At 42.2% G+C, this 23,620-nt stretch overlaps 1 protein-coding gene across 47 annotated transcripts in view; it reads right to left on the bottom strand.

Moving 5' to 3' along the window:
• The window catches only part of LOC141148329 (interferon-induced very large GTPase 1-like), a 420,233-nt gene that overhangs the window by 161,495 nt on the left and 235,118 nt on the right, over positions 1-23,620 (bottom strand). For 26 of the 47 annotated variants that reach the window (XM_073635660.1, XM_073635670.1, XM_073635662.1 and 23 more), the window contains 2 exons: positions 9,697-9,744; positions 9,301-9,348 (listed from right to left, as the gene is read on the bottom strand). The exons of 5 other annotated variants lie outside the window; for them this stretch is intronic. In XM_073635660.1, the coding sequence (XP_073491761.1) occupies positions 9,301-9,348; positions 9,697-9,744 (96 nt within the window). The remainder of the gene's footprint in view (positions 1-9,300; positions 9,349-9,696; positions 9,745-23,620) is intronic. 16 more of the 47 variants (XM_073635661.1, XM_073635675.1, XM_073635684.1 and 13 more) reach the window with 2 other exon arrangements.

Here is a 23,620-nt window from a genome sequence, read left to right as displayed (position 1 = left end):
CCACTCTATGCGCACGCTCAATGGAGAAAAATTCTGAGAGTGACTCCCTCCCGAATCTCTCCTTTAACCAATCTTCCATAAATTTAACAGGATTATTGCCTTCACAGCCTTCAGAAAGGCCCAGCACCCTTAAATTCTCTCTACGTAATCTGTTTTCCATACTGTCCATTTTTTGCATGCATTCATTAAGTTGTTTTTTCATAAGTGAGACTTCCTGTCTTAAAGGGGAAACATCATCCTCCATCTGGCTGATCCTGTCTTCCAAAACTGCTGTTCGAGTGCAGACCACCTGCATATCATTTTTTACCGACAGTAATTCACCTTTAAAACTTTCCATTTGTGCTGATAGAACAGTGATAGATACCTTACAGCTATTTACTGCTAGGAAGATGTCTCTCAGTGATGGTTCCTTCTCAGCCATTGATGCTATGCCACCATCTCCCATTTCCGTGGTTGAGCCAGGACCCCCCTCCACCATACCGTTCGCCCCCGGATCCAATGGGGCGTTCACCGCTAAACCCCCCGTAGGGGCAAGGCTTTTCCTTCCAGGCTGGCTAGTTTGATGCTGGGTCCCCCCTGTGTGGCTGTTCTTTTTAGGTGTCGTGCTTGCATGTTGGTTTGGAGTATGAGCAAATCGCTCCAATTTGGCGGCTACCTGGCTTCCTTTTTCTTTGGGATTACGCTGTGCTAGGGCCCCTGCACCCTCCTGTGCTGATGTCTCCTCCAGCCCCTTTTTTCTGGTCATTGTAAGCCCGTTATGTGCGGTGTGTACCTGTGAATATATATCCCTCAGCAAGGGCTACTGCAGCCTCTCTCCTCCAGTGTAATACTAAGTGTCCCGTACCAGTGCAGGGGTTCCAGTTGCTGTTTAGATTGTTTCACAGGTTTGCATCAATCCTCCCACTATATCCTTCAACGCTCGCTACTGCGAGTCACTCACCCCTCCGGTTCAAGGCTGCTGCAGCACGAGTCGGGTCGGCTCCACACACACGACTACTCCCGCTGCTCCCGCTCAATCCCGGGTAGGCATGCTCCCCTCTCTCTCACACAGGCGGTGCGTCGCTGTCAATCCTCCCAGGAGAGCTCCAAGCGCGAGGTTTCTTTTGCTGCTGACACCGGACCTCCTTCGTTCCTTGCGCAGCATCTGTCGCCCAAAAACTAGCAGGCACCACTAGGGCAAACCAGCAGCATCTCCCACACCGCTTTACCGGGAAGCTCACAGCATGGGAGCGGGGATAGAGCAGGGACTGGGTCCGGCTGCATCTCTCTCCCTCACCTTAACATCCGGTCATGCCCATGCCCCCCTCGACTTATACTCGAGTCACCGCCGTCTGCCTACATGATCAGCGTGTCATGAAGGCAGACGGCGGCCAGCGTGTGATGCATTACATTCGGCGGTCATTCCACTGTTCAAAAGCCGCACCTCCTCCTCGCCTGTGATAGGCAGAACACTCCATTTCCCAGCAGTCAGTGTACAGCCTATCACGGACATTCTCTCATCCTCGTCCATGGTATGGGGATGAGAGAATGTCTGTGATAGGCTGACTGCTGGGAAATGGAGTGTTCTGCTTATCACAGAGGAGCAGGAGGCGCGGCTTTTGAAAACTGGAATGGCTGCCAAGTGTTATTTTTGATTTATGATCGGTGGATGCAGAGGATGGAGATCGCCATACGGAGGCTGCAGATCGGCACACGGAGGCATGCACAGGACACAAGTAGGCTACACAGGACGCATGCACAGGACACATACACAGGACACAGGTAGGCTACACAGGACACAGGTAGGCTACACAGGACACAGGTAGGCTGCACAGGACACAGGTAGGCTGCACAGGACACAGGTAGGCTGCACAGGACACAGGTAGGCTGCACAGGACACAGGACACATGCACAGGACACAGGGAGGCATGCAGCTGCAGATGGGCATTGTTGACCCTCCTTTTCCACTTGCAGTAGCTGCTGCATTTCTCACCTCGGCTTATACTCGGGTCAATACGTTTTTCACAGTTTTTTGTGGTAAATTAGGGGCCTCAGCTTATATTCGGAACGGCCTATACTCGAGTATATACGGTAAGCGAAATGGAATGTACACTGGCAAACATCTATGCCCCTAATAGGAATCCGATTAAATACCTAAAAGATACCCTGGGGAAGTTGATGGACTTCAAGATGGGGCATGTGATTCTGATGGGAGGCATGAATTTCTGCATGGATCCAGGATTGGACAGTAAATCCCATTTACAGGGGACAAATAACGTACAACTAAAAAAGATAAAACAAAACTTGCATACGTCCCAAATGGCTGATATATGGAGGATTCAACAACCTAAAACACAAGATTTTACGTTTTACTCCCCTGTACATGGGACCTACTCTAGGATAGACTACATACTGGTCGATCATAGAGCTCTTGACAGGGTGATAGAATCTAGTATAGAAATATCTACACTATCGGATCACGCCCCAGTGAGAATGAAAATGATAGTCCCTGGAAACCAAAGACAACCCTTTGCTTGGCGATTAAATGAAGACCTAATCCGAGATGAGGTGGGTTCAGCAATAGTAGGTAGGGAACTAGAACATTACTTTGCAATAAATGACACAGGAGAGGTATCGGGGTCCACCTTATGGGAAGCTCATAAGGCCTACATGAGGGGGATCCTGATAGAAGTAGGAGCAAGGAAAAAAACTGAGAACAGGGAAAATTAAAAAATGAATTGAAGAAATATCTAGAGCTGAAAAAGAACATAAAAAACACCAGGGCCATCACTTAGCGTTATATCAAAAATTAGTAATTAAAAGATACGGATTGAAGGATCTCATGGAACAAGAAACTAAAAAAACATTCAATAGAATAGCTAAAGAAAGATACCAGTGGGGGAACAAAGCTAGCAAACACCTTGCCAGAATGCTGCAAAAGAAAAAAGCCACAAATTATATAGAAAAAATTCAAACCAAAGGAGGAGAAATAATCCATACGACAAAAGAAATAGCGGAAACATTTAAAAATTACTATCAGGAACTGTACTCAGTAGATCACTGCGGGGGGGGGGGGCAGTCAGGGGAAAAAATAGGTAAAATAAACAATTCTCAGAAAAAGTAAGGGAGACATTAGAGAATCCTATAACTGAGGAGGAAGTAAACAAAGCCTTGTCTGACTCGACTTCGGGGAAAAGCCCTGGCCCAGACAGGTTCACAATGTATTATTATAAAAATTACAAAGAGATTCTAACCCCAAAGTTATGTCAATATTTGAATGGCCTGGGGGCAGACTACGAAATAAGCAGGGAGGCCCTATCTGCTATGATTACAGTAATCTTGAAGGAGGGGAAGGATGGTACGTTGTGTTCCAGTTATAGGCCAATATTGCTGCTAAATGCAGACATAAAATTATATGCTAAAGTATTGGCAGGAAGGATGAAAGGACTGATGAATACACTGGTACACCCTGATCAGGTGGGATTCATCCCTAGAAGGGAGGGGAGGAAAAATGGGGTGAGAACGTTGCTCCTACTCCAGAAGATAAAAGAAAGTGGGCCCCCAGGTCTACTCCTGTCGATAGATGCCGAAAAGGCTTTTGACAGGGTAGACTGGGGGCTCATGATACAGACTTTAGAAACTATGAGAATTGGTCCAAGAATGATCCGGTGGATCAAAATACTATACCACCATCCTACAGCAAATATAAGAATAAATGGATCACCGTCCACCCCCTTCGAGAGGAAAAATGGGATGAGACAGGGGTGTCCCTTATCCCCTCTATTATTTTTGCTGTCTTTTGAGCCATTACTGGCTACAATACGAAATAACTCTGATATAAGTGGATTTAAGATGGGAGATGAAGTACATAAACTTGCAGCATTCGCGGATGATGTATTATTTTACATTGCTAACCCTAGGATTACAATGCACAATTTATTAAAAACTTTAAAACAATATGGCGAAATATCCAATTTTAAAATAAATTTAGCTAAGTCTGAAATCCTAATACACATAAAGGTAAGTAAGCTGGCAGAACGATCACTGAAAAACTAATTTAATTTTGCCTGGAGGAATGAACAAAGTATCTGGGAAAAAAAATAGTGAACACAATCAAGAAGATATACAAAATAAATTATATACCCCTGCTTGATGAAGTCAGGACAGAAAGTAAAAGACTAATAAGTAGGCCACTATCATGGATAGGATGTATTAACTCCATAAAGATGGTTCTCCTCCCAAAGATCACATATTAGTTCCAGATATTGCCAGTGGCATTACCTCAACCATACGTCAGAAAGTTAAAATCGATAATAATGAATTCAATATGGAAAAATAAAAAACCGAGAGTCTCCTTCTTAACATTAAAGGGGTTGTAAAGGTAAAAATGTTTTCACCTTAATGCATTCTATGCATTAAGGTGAAAAAACTTTTGACAATACCGCCGCCCCCAGCCCCCCCGTTTTACTTACCTGACGCCTCAAATCTTCGCTGCTCGTTCTCATCATCTCCATTGCAGCTCAGCCTGGTCGCTGATTGGCTGCAGTGGATGGATTGAAAGCAGCGCAGCCATTGGCTCGCGCTGCTGTCAATCACATCCGATGACGCGGCGCGCCGGGGGGCGGGGCCGAGTGATACAGCGAGCGGCTATAGCCGCCGGCTGTATCACGGGAGCGCGCCCGCAAGTACTCACCACCATGCGAGGGAGCTCGCATTAAGGTGGTGAATGCTTGCGGGGAGGAGCTGAAACAGCCACCGAGGGACCCCAGAAGACCAGGTTCGGGGCCACTCTGTGTAGAACGAGCTGCACAGTAAAGGTAAGTATAACATGTTTGTTATTTAAAAAAAACAAAAAAACTTACCTTTACAACCCCTTTAAAGCAGGAAAAAAAAAGAGGGCTGGCTGTCCCTGACATTCAAAATTATTATAAAGCAGTAGTATTGTACACTGTTTAGGCACAAACACTTAGTAAGGCACAATTGGGAAACATAATATGGAACCCGCCACACTATAGAACACTTGATGAAAACACTCACGCACTGACACGGAACGTTTTAAAAATTTGGGATGTGACGTACAAACAACTCAATGGGAAATAAAACTCACCTTTAATTGCACTGAAAGAAAATGATTACTTTGCACCAGGGAAAAAGATAATAGGCGGAAATTGGATAAAAAAGACACGACAATTAAGAGATATAATTAAAAAAGGTAAAATTTTATCATTTCAAGAACTAAAGCACAATAAGGACTCATGGGTGATTGATGAGTGGCGGTATCTCCAGTTGAACCACTTTGTCAAGAATTTACCTCACCCAATTACTGGAACGGCTTTGCACAGTAGATAACACAAAAAATATTATCTCAAGGCTATATAAACTATTGTTGACGGTGGACGAAGTGGAGATCCTGCCATATATTAGAAATGGGAAAGGGATTTGGGGTCACAAAGGGATAAAATCACTAAAGGAAAAATATTGAAACTAACCCATAGTTCGTCAGTAGACATTAAAACTGCTGAAATGAACTATAAACGTCTAACCAGATGGTATGCAACCCCAGATAAAATCAGCAAATATCAAAGGGACAAATCGGCGGAATGTTGGCGAGGATGTAAGGAGGTAGGAACAATGGCCCACTTGTGGTGGGACTGCCCCAAAATTAAAAAATATTGGAAAAAGATTTTACATTTTATAAAAGAAATCACTAAAAAAGAAATAGTGGAAGACCCGTGGGTAGTACTGCTGCATGGAGTGGAAGGAGAGGTAAAACAATACAAAGAATCATTGATACCACACCTTTGAAATGCAGCAAAAAGACTTATCCCCAAGAAATGGCAAGAAGAGGAAAGCCCATTAATATGGGAGTGGATCGACTCGGTAGAAGAAACATATAACATGGAATGTCTGAGATTCAGCATAGACGAAAAAAACTAGGGGATTAAAGATAAGGGGGAATGTTGGAAAGAGTTTAAAAAATCATGGAGCTATGCGGAGGAATTGAAAGTAAAGATCTATAACGGCGAATGGAAGAAATGAAATATTATAATTAAGAATAAGTGTTTGAATGCAGAGGTAGGGAGGGGCTGAGGGAGGGGGGGATGTGGGTGATCAGGTTTAAGATTTTGTATTAATGTTGTATGTACTTCTTTTGTAAGAAGTGTCATATAAATTTTATAAGCGCAATAGATATAAGCTACCATGATGTGACAACAAGAAGGGCCAAAAATGAACTGCAGAGTTGAATTAAGTCTCGCAAAAGAGTTTGCTGAAGTGGCTTGAAAAAAAAAAGAAAAAAAAAAAAAAAAAGAACCCGATGAGCTGCAAGGAACCCAGAGATAAGAGGGTTGGAATGGATGGCCTCTGCCAATGGCTGTATCATTAAAGGATAAGTTTACCTTTGGGAACATGTTACATGTACCCAGTGCTGCAGCCACCATCCGCTGCTCCTCCCTCCCTGTGGCAGCAGTATAGGGAGAAGTTCCATGTACTAGCTGCCACTATTTGAAAACAGCCGTGTGTCTGACTGAACTACCATACTACTATACCATACCCTGAACTACTATAGTTCTCAATGAACTACCATGGCGTTGTGGAGCACTGTGGTAGTTAATTGAGTCTTCCTGTCAGGGAGTATCGGATTACCCATATGGGATGTACGGGTAGTGACAGTGTGCAAGAGATCTGCATGGTATCATTGATCTGCTGCTTTCCATGCTCCTGCAGCAAAAAATAATAAATGCACATTTTTTTACCTGAAAAAAAATGTGCATTTATAATTTTTTTTAAAAAAGTGAACTTATCCTTTAAGCAAAAAATCAACGGAAAAAGCAGATAACCCTGTCTTGTACCATTTGAGATCCCAAATGTCTTGGATAGAAGGCTGGAGGTGTAGACCTGTGCAGATGGTTCCAGATAGAGTGCTAGGATTGGCAGAAATAATTGATCCCTTAAAACCAAATTTTTTCCAGAATCACATGTGTCGCCAGTGGACATGGTGCAGGATATTGATGATACGTTTCGTAGCATCTGCTGCTTGTCTGTTTTTTGTGAATCACAATTGATCTGGTTTTACTAAAGTAGGGATAACCTCAATCAAATGATTCGCCAGCAACTTAGTATAGATTTTCACATTCAAATTTAACAGGGATATAGGTCAGAAGTTTACCGGTACTTTAGGCTCTATATCCATTTTAGGAAGTGTGACCACAAATACTTTCAGCATCTCTTTGGGAAACAACTTATCAGACACTGCATCTTGGAACAAAGTTACCAAATGTGGTGAAAGAGTTGGTTAAAAATGTGTAGTATTAGTGAACTTGTCTGATCCAGATGATTTACCAGAGGAAAGGTAATCTATAACCTTTTTAATTTTGAGGGCTGTAAATGGAGAGTTAAGCATCTCCAATTGTGTGGTTGATAGATTAGGAGGTGTAGTCGTGCCAAAAAAGGACTGGATTGAAGTTTCTGAGGTTTGAGGTGTAGAGGCATCCTCTTTCAGGTTATATAGGGATAATAATCCACAAAGGCATCCGCTATGGCTTGAGGATTTAAAAGTTTGCGTTTGATTAAAACGATGGAAAAGATGTGGAATTTGAGCTTTAGCTCTTTGCATTGAAATCCTATTAGCTAAAAATTTGGCTGTAGGGTGCCTTGTTTTGATGAGCGTAAAAGCTCAATCTAAGAGATTTAAGAAGTCTATCATGTTTAAAATAATTTGTTTATTTAATATTTTAAATATATTTTGACTTTTTAAATTATTTTCTCACTATTTATTTATATACTTTCATCAGAGTAGTTAGGTGTCACCATGGTAACAGGGCATTACTCGGGGGGGGGGGGGGGGGGTAATCAGGGATTTTTTTACACTTTGATTGCTGTTACAATGACAGCCATTGTAACAGCAATGTTTTGAACTGTTATGAATGGGTTACATTCATGACAGATGTCATTACTAATGTTCTGTGATTGGCTACAGCTAATCACATTGTACAGGGTGCTGGGTTTTTCCAGGTACCATGTGATAGCTGTGGGTCAATCACAATTACATTCATTCATAACAGCTATTTTTACATTGTGTACATGTGATTGCATAGCGATCACATGATCCCTGGGCCACTCGAAACAGCCCGGTACAGTGAGCCACGGTGCCTTCCTGGGTCTGTGCAGGGAAAATGTATGCCTGTATGTGCCATCCGCCCACAATCCGCCCACAGTAAATGTACTGTGGGCGATCGGCAAGAGGATAATATCGGATTATATTTTAACCATGCAAGATAGTGGTGTGGGTTATTATACAACAAAAGGAACACATTTGTTACATATTAAACAGTTCCAAAAATTCTACTTCTAGAGATGTTATAATAAAAATATTTGCTTCCAAAGATGTCTAGACATGTTTGCTTGCCAAAAATGAAAACAAATAAATAAAAAAAAGTAATGAAGAAACATTTATTTCCCACTGTTGCTGGCTAATAAATAACAACTACTGTGTACTACAGCGCTTGTCTGCATTTGTCTAGGTTGAAAATATCGTTAAAAAATTAGTATAATATGTCGTTTTCAGAAGTGAAGCGAGAAATTACAAATGTTCAGCAGTGTACGAGATGTTTTAAAATCAACCCAAATGTTTGATTTAAGTTTAATTTCTGTTGTGAATAAATAGTCAGTGCCAGCCAATTGTTGATTTATAATCGTAAATGAAAATTCAAGTTAGACAGAGGGTGGAAGCTCAGTGCTGGCTGTTCCCTCTCACACAGGAATGGTTATAAATCGGGCTTCAGGCTGGGGTGGAGCTACAGTCGGCTGTACATAAAAAAGAGGAGCTTTTACACTGCAATCAGGACACCTATCAGTGCTGTAAACACTGGGTCCCCTGGGAAATAAATCAAAGTTTTAAAAATGATGTGAGTGTTCATTTATGGCGATACGTTCGCATCCGTCCTGGCGGATCGAATGAGATCTGATGAAAACAGACATGCTGTCCGTTTTTCGTCCAATCCCTCCATAGGGATCAGCGGCACTCTGACAGGCCCCTCCCTGCTCAGTGAGCAGAGACGGACCTGTCAGCCACCGGCTCAGCGGAGATCAACTGAGAGATCTCCTGCTGAGCTGGCGGACTCTGCTGAGCGGATCCGCCTTGTGTGAATGAGGCCTTAGAACAAAATGAACTCATAGCAAAGGAATTAGGTCAAAAAATTATTAATCTATGATACAATCCAATAAAGTATTAAATAATCGTTTAACACATCTCTTATTCTACTATTTGTGCTCACTTATCATTACACTCCTCAGCCATATAGTATATAGTCATATACTGACCTAGATCCGACAGTGTTTGTGTTGTCTCTTCTTTCCTGAATTCTTTTCCTAGAAAACATTTTGTTACATATTAGCACACATGTAACTTTCAGAAAAAAAACTACATTTACAAGTAGCAATCTACAAAAAAAGCTAATACAAATGTAATAAATCTCAAATGTTCATATACTGTAAAATGTAGTTCCTAAAATGAAAATGAGAAAATGTTAAAAAAATATTGAGAAATCTTCTTGAAATATTAAACTACTATTAAACTTCATTAGAAAATAAATTAAGCCAGACAATAATGAACCTATAATACAATCAATTACAATTGTAAATAATCATTCAGAACATTTCCTATTCTGCTATTTGTGTTCAAATATTGTTACATTCTTCAGCCAGTCATATACTGACCTAGATCCGGTAGGGTTTGTGTTGTCTCTTCCTTCCTGAATTCTTTTCCTGGTGGGAAATATTGTTCCATATTAGCACACATGTAACTTTTAGAAAATAAACTACATATAAAAGCAATAATCTATGACAAATATAATACATTCTAAATGTTGACCCCTTCACACAGGCAGTACGCAAATATGCGGCCTCACTAGACTGGGCATATATGCATATCTGTCTTTGTGCTGGGAGCGCGCTGCACAGCACGCTCCCAGCACAGAGACTGGGGTCTGAATGGGAGCCTAATGATTGGGACCCAGAACTCCCGCTTACAGGTCACCTGTATGCTGTGATAACCTCTGAATGTCTTCACAGCTGTATAAAAGCTTTGCTTGATCAGACTTTAGGTTATGACACAGGAAGAAGTTGAAGCTGAAGGTAGATGATTCAGGGTGTGTACTAATGAGATCAGCTAGTCATCTCCTTCCTGTGTCATGACCTAAAGTCTGACCAGGAAGTAAGGCAGAAGTAATCGAGCAGTGTTTTTAAACAGCTATGAAGAGAGTTAGGTAAGTGTGTGTAGAATAAATGGAAAGCGGTTTTATTTTTGCAAAATAAGTGCATTAATGCTTTATTGGTACTAGAGGAGCTGGAATTTAGAAAAAAAAAGGTGAACAAAGGTGAACTTATGCTTTAAGTAGTGGGTTGGTTTTCACAAACACCATCTTCTGTTGGAGTAGGCTGTAAAACAGGGAGATTCCTCTATTTTTTGTAGAAGCAGAGGAAAAGAATGTCCAAGTTGATAAATCAGTGGAAACCATAGGAAGAGGGTGCTTACACAAATATTTTGCTATATGAAAATTAGCTTTGGAAAACCCATATTTCTTTCTTAGAACAGACCTTTCTTTTAACAATGTGACATTGAAAAGGTCATCTACCCACCTCACTCCAAGGTCTACCCAGTTCCTAAGTTTCAAATAAGGGAAGAGAAGTTCTAATGTGTCTATAGGGATGCGTATATTGAGCCTTTGGGTGGCTAGTGACGTATTCCGAATTAGTGTTCTTCAAGCCAACAAGGAGGTACATGTGTTGTTTTTTTTTCAAATTTTAATTTTTATTAGAGAAAGAAAAGAACAGTGTTACAGATTGCTTGGGTATCTAAATCATAACATGAGATATGAAGGTACAAATAAAAGTGTCCATGTATACAGAGCACAGGGGTGGTATGTCGTATCAGAAAGTAAGAGCCACTCATAGGTAGTAACAATTAACAGAACAGAAGTGATATATAAAGACAAAAGCAAATTTATGGTATATAAGTATGAGTAGGGTGCTTCTAAAAAAGAAGGGGGGGGGGTACCGGTCTGTATATAAAACACAGGGTAGCATTTTATGACATACTGGTTGGCAAGGGTGTACCATATTTATTTTGAATATTTTTATATTTATTTTATTAAATTGAAGAACGCTATCATGCACAGAAGCCGTCAAGTGTTCCATCCTCCGAATCTCGGCTATCAGCTGTAAGAATCTAGACCACGGAGGGGGTGTGTTTGACAGCCAACATAATGGAATGAGACTTTTGGCAGCTAGAAGGATGTATGAAATCAGCCTATTGTGTTTTTTTGGTAATACCAGAAAAAGGGAGGCCTAAAAGGTAATGCAGGGGGTCAAGCGGAAGGGACACATCCACCACCTTTTGTATTAATCGCATTACTTCATGCCAAAAGGGCTGAATCATAGAACATTGCCAGAAAATGTGAAATAAAGAGCCAATATCAGTCCCACAATGCCAGCAATGTGTTGGGACTGAGGGGTCATATTTGTGAATAACTTCAGGAGTTTTATACCAAAACATGAGGATCTTAATGGACCTTTCCCTCTGGAGTACACATTTAGAGGACTTAAAAGTGGAAGACCATATCCTATCCCACAACTGTGAGGAGATGGGTCTGCCTATCAACTGAGTCAATTTCCTCATATATAGATGGGTAGTCTCAGTGAGAGGGGTTGACTCATGGAGGATATGATGTATAGATATTAAATTAAGTTGTTGTGGCCCCTGGGCGCACAAATACTCAAAGGGGGTGGGTTTATCTCAGGTTAGAGATGAGAAGTGGGAATGAAAGAGGTGTCTGACCTGTAAATAGAAATGAAAAAGGTGGGCTGGGATTTCAAATTTCTCACATAGTGTCAAAGGTGTGTAATCTGCGTGATATAGGATGAACTAAATTCCGTAATTGAAACAGAGAAGTGTTTATCCATGGGAGGACCCTACCCAGGGACAGGCTGTCTTCTATAGATGGGTTGAAGAGGACATTCATGAGAGGAGGACATGGTGAGATAAGAGAGAAGGTTTTGAGGCACTTACGCTAGGGTGAAGCTCATTGGAGCAGTACACTGACGTTTTTAAATCGGATCTATGGAAGGAGAGGGAGTCCACACTAAGGAGCATGGATGAACCGGATATAGCACACCTTTCTCAATAAGGGACCAGTGATTAGGTGCCTGTAAGGAGGACCAGGACACAATGACCCCTAGGTGTGAAGCATAGTATCCCCCCTAGATCTTTTGACAAAAAACACCGAACTCGCTATGCGGTGGGCCCTGTCATTCCATATGAATTTTAGGAAATTCCTCTGAATTGTTTTAAGCTGGGGGGTGGGAATAGCTACAGATAATGTTTCAAAATGGTATCATAGCCTAGGTAAAATGGACATTTTTAGAACGTTAATCCTGCCTAGAAGGGATAGGGGAAGTTTCGTCCAGCTTTGTAGGGATTTGTTAAGGTCTAGGAACAGGGGGAGGGGTAATTCGCAGAGTAAAGGGGGGAGTAGGAGGGGGTAAGAAGGACACCCAAGTACTTAAGGGAATTAGTGCACCACTTGTAAGGATAGGCATCTTTGAGCTGAGATAACAAAGAGCATAGAATATGTATCGGAAGAGCTTCAGTTTTGGAGGTATAGCCCGAGATGGCGCCAAAGGTGGAGAGTAAATTGTGTAGTGAAGGGAGTGATAACAGCGGGCTAGTGATAGTCAGCAATATATCATCTGCGAAGAGTGATAGTTTATACTCCCCCTGTCGCATCACCACCCCACGAAGGTCCGGGTGTATATGGATGGACTCGGCCAGGGGTTCCAAACACAAAATAAAAAGTAGTGGTGATAAAGGACAACCCTGCCGAGTTCCATTGGTCATGGGGAAGCCAGGCGACAAGAAAGAGGACATCTGTACCTGGGCTGTGACCTTAGAATATAAAGCCTCCAAAGCCTTTAGGAAAGGTCCCTCAAAACCATAAGCACGCAGGGTAGAGAACATATAAGGCCAACTCAGCCTGTCAAATGCTTTTTGCTTGTCCAGACTTAAAACGAGAGCTTGATGCGAGGATCTGTCAAGGAGGTCAATCAGGTCTAAAGTGCGGTGAGTGTCATCTCTAGCATGTCTGCAGGGGTCAAAACCCACTTGGTCTCTGTTGATCAATTTAGGGATAAGTCTGGACAATCTGGACGAAAGGATTTTTGTAAATTTTTTGTAATCTGAATTTAAAAGGGCTATGGGCCTGTAGTTATCTTGAATTGACAGAATTACCAGGTTTTGGGATAACAGAAATGTATGAATGGGAGAATTGGGGATTGCCCCTTGAGTAGAGAATCAGAGAGTCAGCATGTGGGGAGATAGTATGTCTATGAAGTTTTATAATAGAAATAGGGTATTCCGTCAGGACCAGGTGATTTATGTAACGGAAGATCTTTAATAATAGTTAGGAGTTCCTCTGCAGTTATGGCCGAGTTTAAAAAAGCTAGGTCCGATGAGGACAATTTCGGAAGCTTTATATTGGAGAAGAATTCCTCAAATTTTCCCTGGGTGAAATTGATATTATTGTCAGAAATTAATCAGTTGTACAGTTTGTGGTAAAATTTACCAAAAGTTCTGGACATCTCTTGGGGTCAGTGGGTTTTTGTTCCGTCAGCTTGAAAGAGAAAGTCAGGGAATGAGTTAAATGTACGTGGGCGCAGTTTATTTACTAATATTGTATGGGGCTTATTAGAATACTTATAAAATGTTTGTTTTGTCCAGAGTAGTGATCTGGCTGCTCTCCCGAGTTGTACTAGTTTGATTTGTTCTGTAAGGGAGGTAACCTTACGTAGCTTCAACACTGTGGGACTACACAACAGCCGTTTCTCTGCTGTCACCAGATCAGCCGAGAGGGACTGCAAAAGTTTTTCTGTCCTTTTTCAGACGAGAACTCTCCACGAAACACAGCCTTGTGGGCCTCCCACAGCATAGAAAAGTCAGATACAGATTAAGCTGGAAGAATTCTTTTAGGCCTGTTGCCAGTTTAGTTTAGCCAGTTTAGACCTCAGCTTGTAGAAGGTGATCATTGAGTCGCCAGTGACATAACCTAGTATGAGTTTGAGAGAGCATAAGGTCTAGCATGATGGGAGCATGGTCGGACCATGTAATGGGGGATGTGTCAGATTCAGTAACATAGGGGATGAGTGGAGCGGAAATAAAAAAATGGTCAAGGCGAGAGCACTTTTTTTTGGGCCATAGAATAGAATGTGAATTGTTTAGCGGAGGGGTGTTTGACCCTCCATGAGTCAAAAAGTTGTTGACATCTAATACATTTACGGAATAAGTTTGCTTGAGATGTGATTTTTTTTTCGAGGGGGTATTGTTAAACGGTGTTTGCCTGTCTCTAGTGGAGGACATGACCAGATTGAAGTCCCCTCCAACCATCATGAAGGGTTTAGAGTAGTATTGAGGGGAATCAAAAAGTTGGTTGCGGAAATCAATCTGGCCAGTATTGGGGGGTGTATAGATTGACTAGGGTGAAGGAGGAGTTCATATAGTCACAATCCAGGATTAGAAACCTCCCATAGGGGTCTGCGTGGGTACCTTTTAACCTTAATAGGACACAATTTTTTTATCAGGATTGCTACTCCCACCTTGCCCATGGAATCAGAGGCAAGGTAGGAGATGGGGAAGGATTTTGAGGCAAACTTAAGCGAGCCACCTGCTTGGAAATGTGTCTCTTAAATCATTATCACATCTGCGACGAGGATCTAAACTCCTTCAGTGCCATCCAATGTTTCCGAATGGAGCCCAGGCCCTTTACATTGTATGACATGATCCTTAATGCCATATGTGTAGTACCATCATATATACTCATGTTAGTACAAAAAACATAAGAACACACAATACATAGAATGCATGGGAAAGAATATGAGGTTGGGTGGTGTCCCATATGGACAGATTAACCCCTCGGTACCTGAGCCTTAATTAATATACCATGTGGAGATAAAAACAACATAAAGAAAAAAAATAAGAAAAATTTGCAACCTTGACCTACAGAGCTGGCATCTGAGCATGGACATGAGAAAAAAAGAAAAAAACAAAGTTATGAACACATAGTAACGCCAGAAAAAAAGGAAACCTGTGTTTTAGTGCCTGAGACATATCCATGTCTCAGGAGGCCCCGAAAAACATTAGAGGCCAGGTAGGGACACATGAGGACCTCCATAAGGGGATTCCAAGGAGAGAGGGTGGGGATCCGTCTACCTTATGAACTTGGCAGTAGCTACAAAAAGTCAGGTAAGAGAGATCCTGATATATATATATATATATATATATATATATATATATATATATATATATATATATATATATATAAAAGAAAGGGAGGAAAAAAAAGTCAAAAACAGGAACAACTGTCAACCTGATGGTAATGACCAAAACATTAACATTGATACTACCCCATGGGTTGGGAAAGCATTACCCCTAGTGAAGCATGGGGTAACTTGCAAACCTGTAGTCCAGAGCACCGAACTGTGTTTCTCTTAGACTATGGAAGAGTCAGATAAATTTATGCGCCCCAAAGTTCCATGGGAGGGCATCAAGGAGGTTGCTTGGAGGGCCTTGGATGTTGTGGTGTGGATAGCTGTTTCTTCTAAATGCTTCTCACAGGGGTCCAGACATGGCTCGGGGTGGTGGAAAATGGACGAGCTTGAACATGAGGAGGAATTAGATCTTCTTCAGTTATGGGGGGAAGGCCAAGGCATTTTATGAAAGCTTCTCCCTCTTGAAGGTCACGGAGACTGTGTTGGACGCCATCTTTGGATACGATGAGGCGAAAGGGGAGTCCCCAGTAATAAGGGACCTGATGGCATTGCAAGTAAGATGTGATTGGGCGTAAGTTTCTCTGCTTAGCAAGAGTGATAGGTGAGAGGTCACTGAAGATCTGTAATTTTGCCCCTTTGTATACAAGCTGGGATTTGTTTCGTGTTGCCAGGGTTAGTGCCTCTTTGCAATCGATATAGTGAAACCTCACTATAACATCTCTGGGTCTAGCTCCAGCCGGAGGTTTTGGGCCCAGAGAACGGTGGGCCCTATCAAGACACCAGTCCACATCTACTACCATGGGGGCCAGGAAATTGAAAAGGCCCAGGAGATAAGAGCGCAGAGCGGGGTCCCCCACTGTCTCAGGGATACCTCGGAAGCGCAGGTTCTGCCTTCTCTCCCTGTTTTCCAAGTCCTCTTGTTGTACTTGTAGCTGGGACACTGAATGTCTAAGGTTATGGTTTTCCTCCTCAATAGCCTGTACATAATTAACCATTTCATCCAGTTTGTACTCAAGGACATCAGTACGTTCCCCAATTTGTTTTATTTCCCCCCTTTAATTCTGCTGACAGTTTGCTCACCTCTGCTGAGACAGTATGGGTGATTTGCTGTAGCAGAAGCCTCAGCTTAGCATCCAGCTTGGCATCCAGGAGAGCTGGGGTGAGAACCTCTTGTGGAGTGGAGGGGGTGGGAGCCAGGATCTGGGTGGTAGCTGATGGATGTGTATCTGCATCTCCTGTCCCCGGGAGCGGGTCCATAGCTGTGAAGGGGTCCGTGGAAGAACTCGAGACCGAGGCTTGTGGCTTAGTTATATACCGGTCCATGTGCGTCTCCTGTCGCGTCATGAATAGCAGTTAATAGTACTGCTGCTGCTGGCAAATTTTGCCCATGGGGTGCCTTAAGGGTGTAGCTATCAATTAGGCTTACCCCCGGCGCTGTTTGTGGCTCTTGTAGCGTCTCAGGGGTCCCGGAGGGTAGACGGAGCCCGGAGCTCGCTCAGAAGACATTGTCCATGTTAGAAGCCGCACATGCGCCCCCGGAGGTACGTGTTTTTAAAGGTAGTAGATTCAAGTCTATTGGTTTTCAGACATCCGCTATGAGCAGTAAGAGTAGATTGGAAGTCCCCACTAGATACTGCTTGACTTCTACCCATAAAACCTCAGATTGAGGATTAAACCAGTATTTTTATTGTGCTAAATGGGTGGCAGGGTAATACTCCTGGAGATCCACCAGGCCCAAACCTCCGACTTTCCTATGGCGGATGAGATGTATATGAGAACATCTCGCTCTTTTGTATTGCCAGATGTATCATTTGAGGAACGCTGACAGGGAACGTATAATTCTGGGCTTGTGGATTATTGGTAATGTATGAAAGACATAAACTATTTTAGGAAGGATCATCATTTTAAAAGGGGACAAGTGTTGGAGCTCCGTATGGATTTTCTCAATAAGGGGTTTAAAATTGGCTTCCAATAGTGTTGCTGTGGAGGATGTTAAAAGTATGCCCAGATCCGGGGTGCTGTGTTTGGCCCAGGAGTAAGGCAGTTGATTCGTTCAAATTGTGGTGAAAATATTTGTGTACTCCTAGGTCCAAAATCAGAGATTACCTTATTATAGGATAGGGTACTAAAATGGGTTAGAACCCGATGAGCGGCAAGGAACCCAGATATAAGAGGGTTGGAATGGATGGCCTCTGCCAATGACTGTATCATTAAAGGATAAGTTTACCTTTGGAAACATGTTACATGTTCCCAGGGCTGCAGCCGCCATCCGCTGCTCCTCCCTCCCTGTGGCAGCAGTATTCGGAGAAGTTCCATGTACTAGCTGCCACTATTTGAAAACAGCCGTGTGTCTGACTGAACTACCATACTACTATACAATACCATGAACTACTATAGTTCTCAATGAACTACCATAGCTTTGTGAAGCACTGTGGTAGTTGAGTCTTCCTGTCAGGGAGTATCGGATTATCCATATGGGGTGTACGGGTAAGCCGATACACTGAGAGTGTACAAAATACCTGCATGGTATCAGTGATCTGCTGCTTTCCATGCTCCTGCAACAAAAAATAATAAATGCACATTTTTTTACCTGCAAAAAAAATGTGCATTTATAATTTTTTTTTAAAAAAGTGAACTTATCCTTTAAGAGAAAAATCAACGGAAAAAGCAGATAACCCTGTCTTGTACCATTTGAGATCCCAAATGTCTGGGCTAGAAGGCCAAAGGTGTAGACCTGTGCAGATGGTTCCAGATAGAGTGCTAGGATTGGCAGAAAGAATTGATCCCTTAAAACCAAATTTCTCCAGAACCATTCACATGTGTCACCAGTGGACTCTATCCAATGTCTTCTCTGCATTTATAGAGAGAAGCAGAGAAGGCACTCGAGTTGTCTCCGCATGGTGCAGGATATTGATGATACGTCTGGTAGCATCTGCTGCTTGTCTGTTTTTTGTGAATCACAATTGATCTGGTTTTACTAAAGTAGGGATAACCTCAATCAAATGGTTCGCCAGCAACTTAGCATAGATTTTCACATGGGTCTGAAATCTCATAACCGTGTAGAAAGCAGGATGTGAGTAGGATGTGAGCAGCTGTGAGTAATCAGAGATGATTGAGCTCCGATGCCTGGCTGACTGATCATTGTTGATGCTCCGTCTTCGTGTCTCAAGCCGTGCTCTATCTCTGTGATATCTCCATAAGACGAGCATACCGAGTGCTGCATGCTGTCTGAGCCATATTGAAGCCATATTGAAGCCATTTTGAAGCCATATTGAAGAAAGAACTCGAAAGGCTGATTGAGCCGCTCTCTGAGTCACTTCTTTTGCCGCTTTGACTACTGCACTGACTGGACTGATGGGAGAAACATAAGAAAGGTGAGGGGGGTTGCGATAAAGCTGTGACCGAGGTGGGGTTCATGTCCATCCCTATCCCCACCGCACCGCACCCCACTGCATACCTGTATACCTGAACCTGCACACCTGAGCGGTTTGTCCTGGTCGGCTTGTGCTATGCTGGCTCCCTGTGCCTGCACTGTCCCAGTGCTTCTTGTGTTGTGGCTGCAAGTAGTGGGCTGCTGGCTGTTGGCTTTCTGCCTTATCGCTTTCCGGAGGGTCTCCAGAGGACTCGTGGATGACTGTGACGGATGCTTCTCCCTCTTCAATCCATCTGCAGCCGTGAGGTGTGTGATTTTTGCTGAGAGATAGACATTGTAACAAATATCCCGCTGGACTGGCTAGCTAGCTGGCTGGTTGACTGATCGCCCCCCCCCCCACCCCCCGCCTCCACGCTTTGGACAGTTGCGGTTGTTGGTCGGGTATTGTATGGGGGAGCTGGGTACTGCTGGGTACTGTTTTATACTGAGCTGATATTGAAGTTTTTGAAGCAGAGTCGCAGAGAAGTCACAGAGAAGCTGAGATCTATAGACCGTTTAAAATTCTTCTTTTTTTTTTTTTGGAGAGTAACTACCTGGATACTGTTTGATACTGAGCTGATACCGAAGTTCACGAAGCAGAAGTTTATGCAGCAGAGTCACAGAAGTCGCAGAGAAGTTGAGACCTATAGAATTTTTAAAATCCTTACATTTTTTTTTTGGAGAGTAACTACCTGGGTACTGTCTCATACTGCTTCATACTGAGCTGATACCAAAGTTCACAAAGCAGAGTCGCAGAGAAGTTGAGACCTACAGATTGTTTAAAATTTCTAAATCCTTTTTTTTTTTCTTTGGAGAGTAACTACTTGTTTGTGCAATATCTCCTATTCCTATTTCTGTGTGTGTGTGTTTTTTTTTTTTATTATGTTGAAAATTAAGGAGGGTAAACGTACAACTATTACTACTTCTATTAAAGCTATGTCAAATTCTAGAGGACCAGCGAATTCTGGAGTGGTGTCTACCTCTGCTTCTCTTTATAGAGCGACTACAAGAGCAGAAACTGCAAAAGGAATTGCCGCTCGCCAGGATGACACTAACTTAATGCCCGACCACCATGGACAACTGGAGGACTGCAGGGGGGTCTCTCGCATAGAAGCGCCCTCCTCTCAAACCACCAAGATGGATCCCCAGCCTATGCCGTATCTCTGTGACGACAATGAAAGTCCCTCCATGAGTTCATCCTCTTCTATGCTCAATGTGAGTATGAATACTAACTCTTTAATTGTTCAAACCGCCCAAACAGATCCTAGTCAGAAATCAACTGAAGGGGAGAGTACAGTCGGAAAGGCTTTTGAACCCACATTAAGGGATGTTTATTTTTTTGATACAACATTGCTCCTCCTCCCTCTCTGTGCTCACAGGCCAGGTTCAGGCCATACGGGAAGAAGTTATACGTGGGGACCTCCAAAAAGTACAAGAACACACTAAGATCTTAGAAAACAGGGTGAGTGGCATAGAGGATACTTTTCCTCTGATGGTAACAGACATGAAGGCAGCTACCCGCAAGTTAAATACTACTATCTCTAAAATTGAAGACATTGTGAATCGTTTACGCTCTAATAATGTCCGAGTGTTGGGCATACCAGAGAATGCAGAGGGTAATGACCCAGTTAGCTTTGCTGAACGATGGCTTATTGAAATCTTCGGCAACATTTCTCTTCATTACTCGTAATAGAACGTGCCCACCGGGTCTCTACCCGTTTTCAGAAAATGGGAAAAACACCTCGACCTTTTTTAATACGTCTTTTAAATTATAGAGACAAAGAAAATATTCTGCGACAGGCATGGGTCCTAAATGATATTAAATATAATGGAGCCAAAACTATGTTTTTTTCCTGACTTTTCACCAGAGGTTCAGAAACGGAGGGCAAATTTTCAAGAGGTAAAGAAACGTTTGTTAGTCCAAGGGCTTAAATATTCAATGCTATACCCTGCCTGTCTGCGAGTAATCTATGAAGGCAATGTACAAATATTCCAAACACCACAGGATGCACAGGACTGGCTTGATGGTCAGGTTAAAACCCAGACTTTGGGGTGATAGGTTCACCCCTCTACTAAATTTATATATGTATACAGTATGAAATGACAGAGCATTGATAGATAGATAGATAGATAGATAGATAGATAGATAGATAGATAGATAGATAGATAGATAGATAGATAGATAGATAGATAGATAGATAGATAGATAGATAGATAGATAGATAGAAAATTTTTCCCCCTTGTTTTTTTTTCATAGAAGTCGGGCTCTCGGAGGCCTAATCAGCAATGTTTTTTTTTTCTACATCAGTCTTTTTTTTCCCGTGAGGAATCATTTTCTTTTTGTTTTTTGTTTTTTTTGTGGGGGTTCATCTTGGAGTATTTTCATGTTTTGCATTTATAAATCATATTTTTGTGTACAGTACAGGTTGGTTGACTAGTGATGTTCTTATGCCATTGTACCTATAGTAAATCAATCAATTAGAATACTTTCTTGGAATGTTAGGGGTATGAACAATGCTTTAAAAAGACAATCTATATATGACTATATTGCTTCTTTTCGTCCTGCCCTTGTCTGTCTGCAGGAGACACATGCTACATCCAGCACGACCAGGTTTCTGAAGTGCCGAACGGTTAGAGAGGCTTATCACTTGTTATATACCTCTCACTCAAGGGGGGGTTACAATCCTGGTCTATGCTGGTGTGGTATTCTCCTGCAGTAGGGCTATGGTAGATGATAATGGCAAATATATTTTTTTTCAAAGCAAGCTGGATGTTCTTGAGTTGATTCTTGCCGCTATATATATACCTTCCCCATATAATTCAGAAATAATTTGTCAGCTTATTTCCTTTGCAGGGGTCTCTCCCCAGATGCCATTATTGGTACTTGGGGATTTCAATAGTGTTGTCGATATGAGGTGGGACAGATGCCCAGTTCCAAGGTCATTGACCAATGGGCGCCTCTCCCCCTTGGGACGACTATGTAGGGAGGTAGGACTGTATGATATGTGGTGGAAGCTACACCATGAAGAAAATGCTTATACATGCTATTCTAAAACACATAACACACTATCAAGAATAGATTTGGCTCTGTGCTCGGCTGATTTTATACCATATGTGTTGGATGTGAGTATCGAACCTCGAGGAACCTCTGTTAGTTACTTTAACATCAGGGCGTCAGGCGTCTAATATGTCTTGGCGGCTGAATCCCTTTTGGTTGGAATAATTTCCTAAGGAGGATGTCATTCCTAACCGTATCTTGGATTTTTGGTCCCTCAACTCAGGCTCCACTTCCATTCAAGTTGTATGGGATAAGCATTATCAAAAGTGCTTCCCGTTGAGAGCTCGAGCTGGCGAAGCCTTACACCTCTGCGGCGGAAGCCATATATATTCAAAATCCTTCTCTGTATATCCAACAGGATTGGCTTTAATCTCAAAATAGGCTGAGCAAACTATTGGAATCTAGGGCCAGAAATAAACTCTTTTTTCAGAAGAGACTTAGCTGGGCTGAGGGAGAAGCGAACGGTAGATTATTGGCTCAGATAGTAAGGTCCCAATCTAACCCTACACATGTTTCAGCTTTAATGAATGTAGAGGGGGAGGTTTGTAACCAGACTAGTTCAATTATATCTATCTTTAAGTCCTAATATCAAGATTTATATACTTCTAGGGCAGATTTTACCCTTGCAGAGCTATCTAGTTACATGGCCAGTATTGATCTCCCGGCTATTTCAATAGAAGAGAGAGAAATTCTCAATGCCCCACTCCCTTTAATGGAAGTAGAAAATGTAGTGGCTAGTTTTCCCAATGCCAAGGCCCCAGGGACCGATGGCCTCCCTATTGAGACCTATAAAAAATATAATAAAGAATTGCTTCCCGCTCTGCTTAGCACACTAAATGAGGCTTTTCATATGGGCCAGCTCCCAGACTCTATGGGACAATTAGTAATAGTAGTCATACCCAAAAAGGATAAAAATTTGCTACATCCTGAATCTTATAGACCAATTTCTCTATTATCTACAGATGTTAAAATTCTTGCGAAGATACTTGCAACTAGACTAAATAAGGTTATTAACAGTATTATTCATCCAGATCAGGTAGGATTTATGTCCAACAAATCAACTGCATTTAATATCAGACGTGTATATTTAAATATGCAAGTTCCGGCCCCGGGCCATTAAAATCATGCTCTTTTTTAGCAGTAGACGCAATCAAGGCCTTTGATTCTGTCGAATGGCCATATTTGTGGGCCATTCTTGATAAATTCGGGCTTGGCTCTGGTTTCTGTAATTGGGTCCAGTTATTGTACACTGCTCCTCGGGCATCGGTTAGGATGAATGGCTTTCAATCTCCTAGTTTCAGACTTTTCCGGAGGGCACTAGGCAGGGGTGTCTGTTGTCTCCCCTGCTTTTTGCCCTGGCCATAGAGCCTTTAGGATGTCTTATACGGGCCTCTCCTGATATTACTGGTCTAATTAGGGGAGACATGGAGGAAAAGATATCACTGTATGCGGATGATCTTCTCTTTTCATGTCTAATGTCTGTTCATCCCTGCCGGTAGTAATGGAACACGTTAAGGAGTTTGAAAGGTTTTCTGGTCTAGGTATAAACTGGGAGAAATCCATGTTGATGCCTTTAGACCCTCTTCCATATCCACTACCACCTATACTTTCTCATTTTAAGGTTGTATATTCTATAAAATACTTGGGTATAACTATGTCGGACACCCCACAGTCATATATTGTAGATAATATATTTCCATTACTTATTAGATTTCAAAATCAGAGTAAAACCTGGACTAAGCTCCCTTTATCGCTAATAGGTCGTATCAATTTAATAAAAATGATATGGATGCCTCAGCTTCTCTATTTTTTTCATAATGCCCCGATTTGGATACCTATCCGGATGTTTATTA

The sequence above is a fragment of the Aquarana catesbeiana genome, linkage group LG06, assembly GCF_042186555.1.
Source record: "Aquarana catesbeiana isolate 2022-GZ linkage group LG06, ASM4218655v1, whole genome shotgun sequence".
NCBI classification, from domain to species: domain Eukaryota; kingdom Metazoa; phylum Chordata; class Amphibia; order Anura; family Ranidae; genus Aquarana; species Aquarana catesbeiana.
The sequence above is the reverse complement of the archived record's forward strand: the minus strand, read 5'-3'. Positions and strand labels throughout refer to the sequence as shown.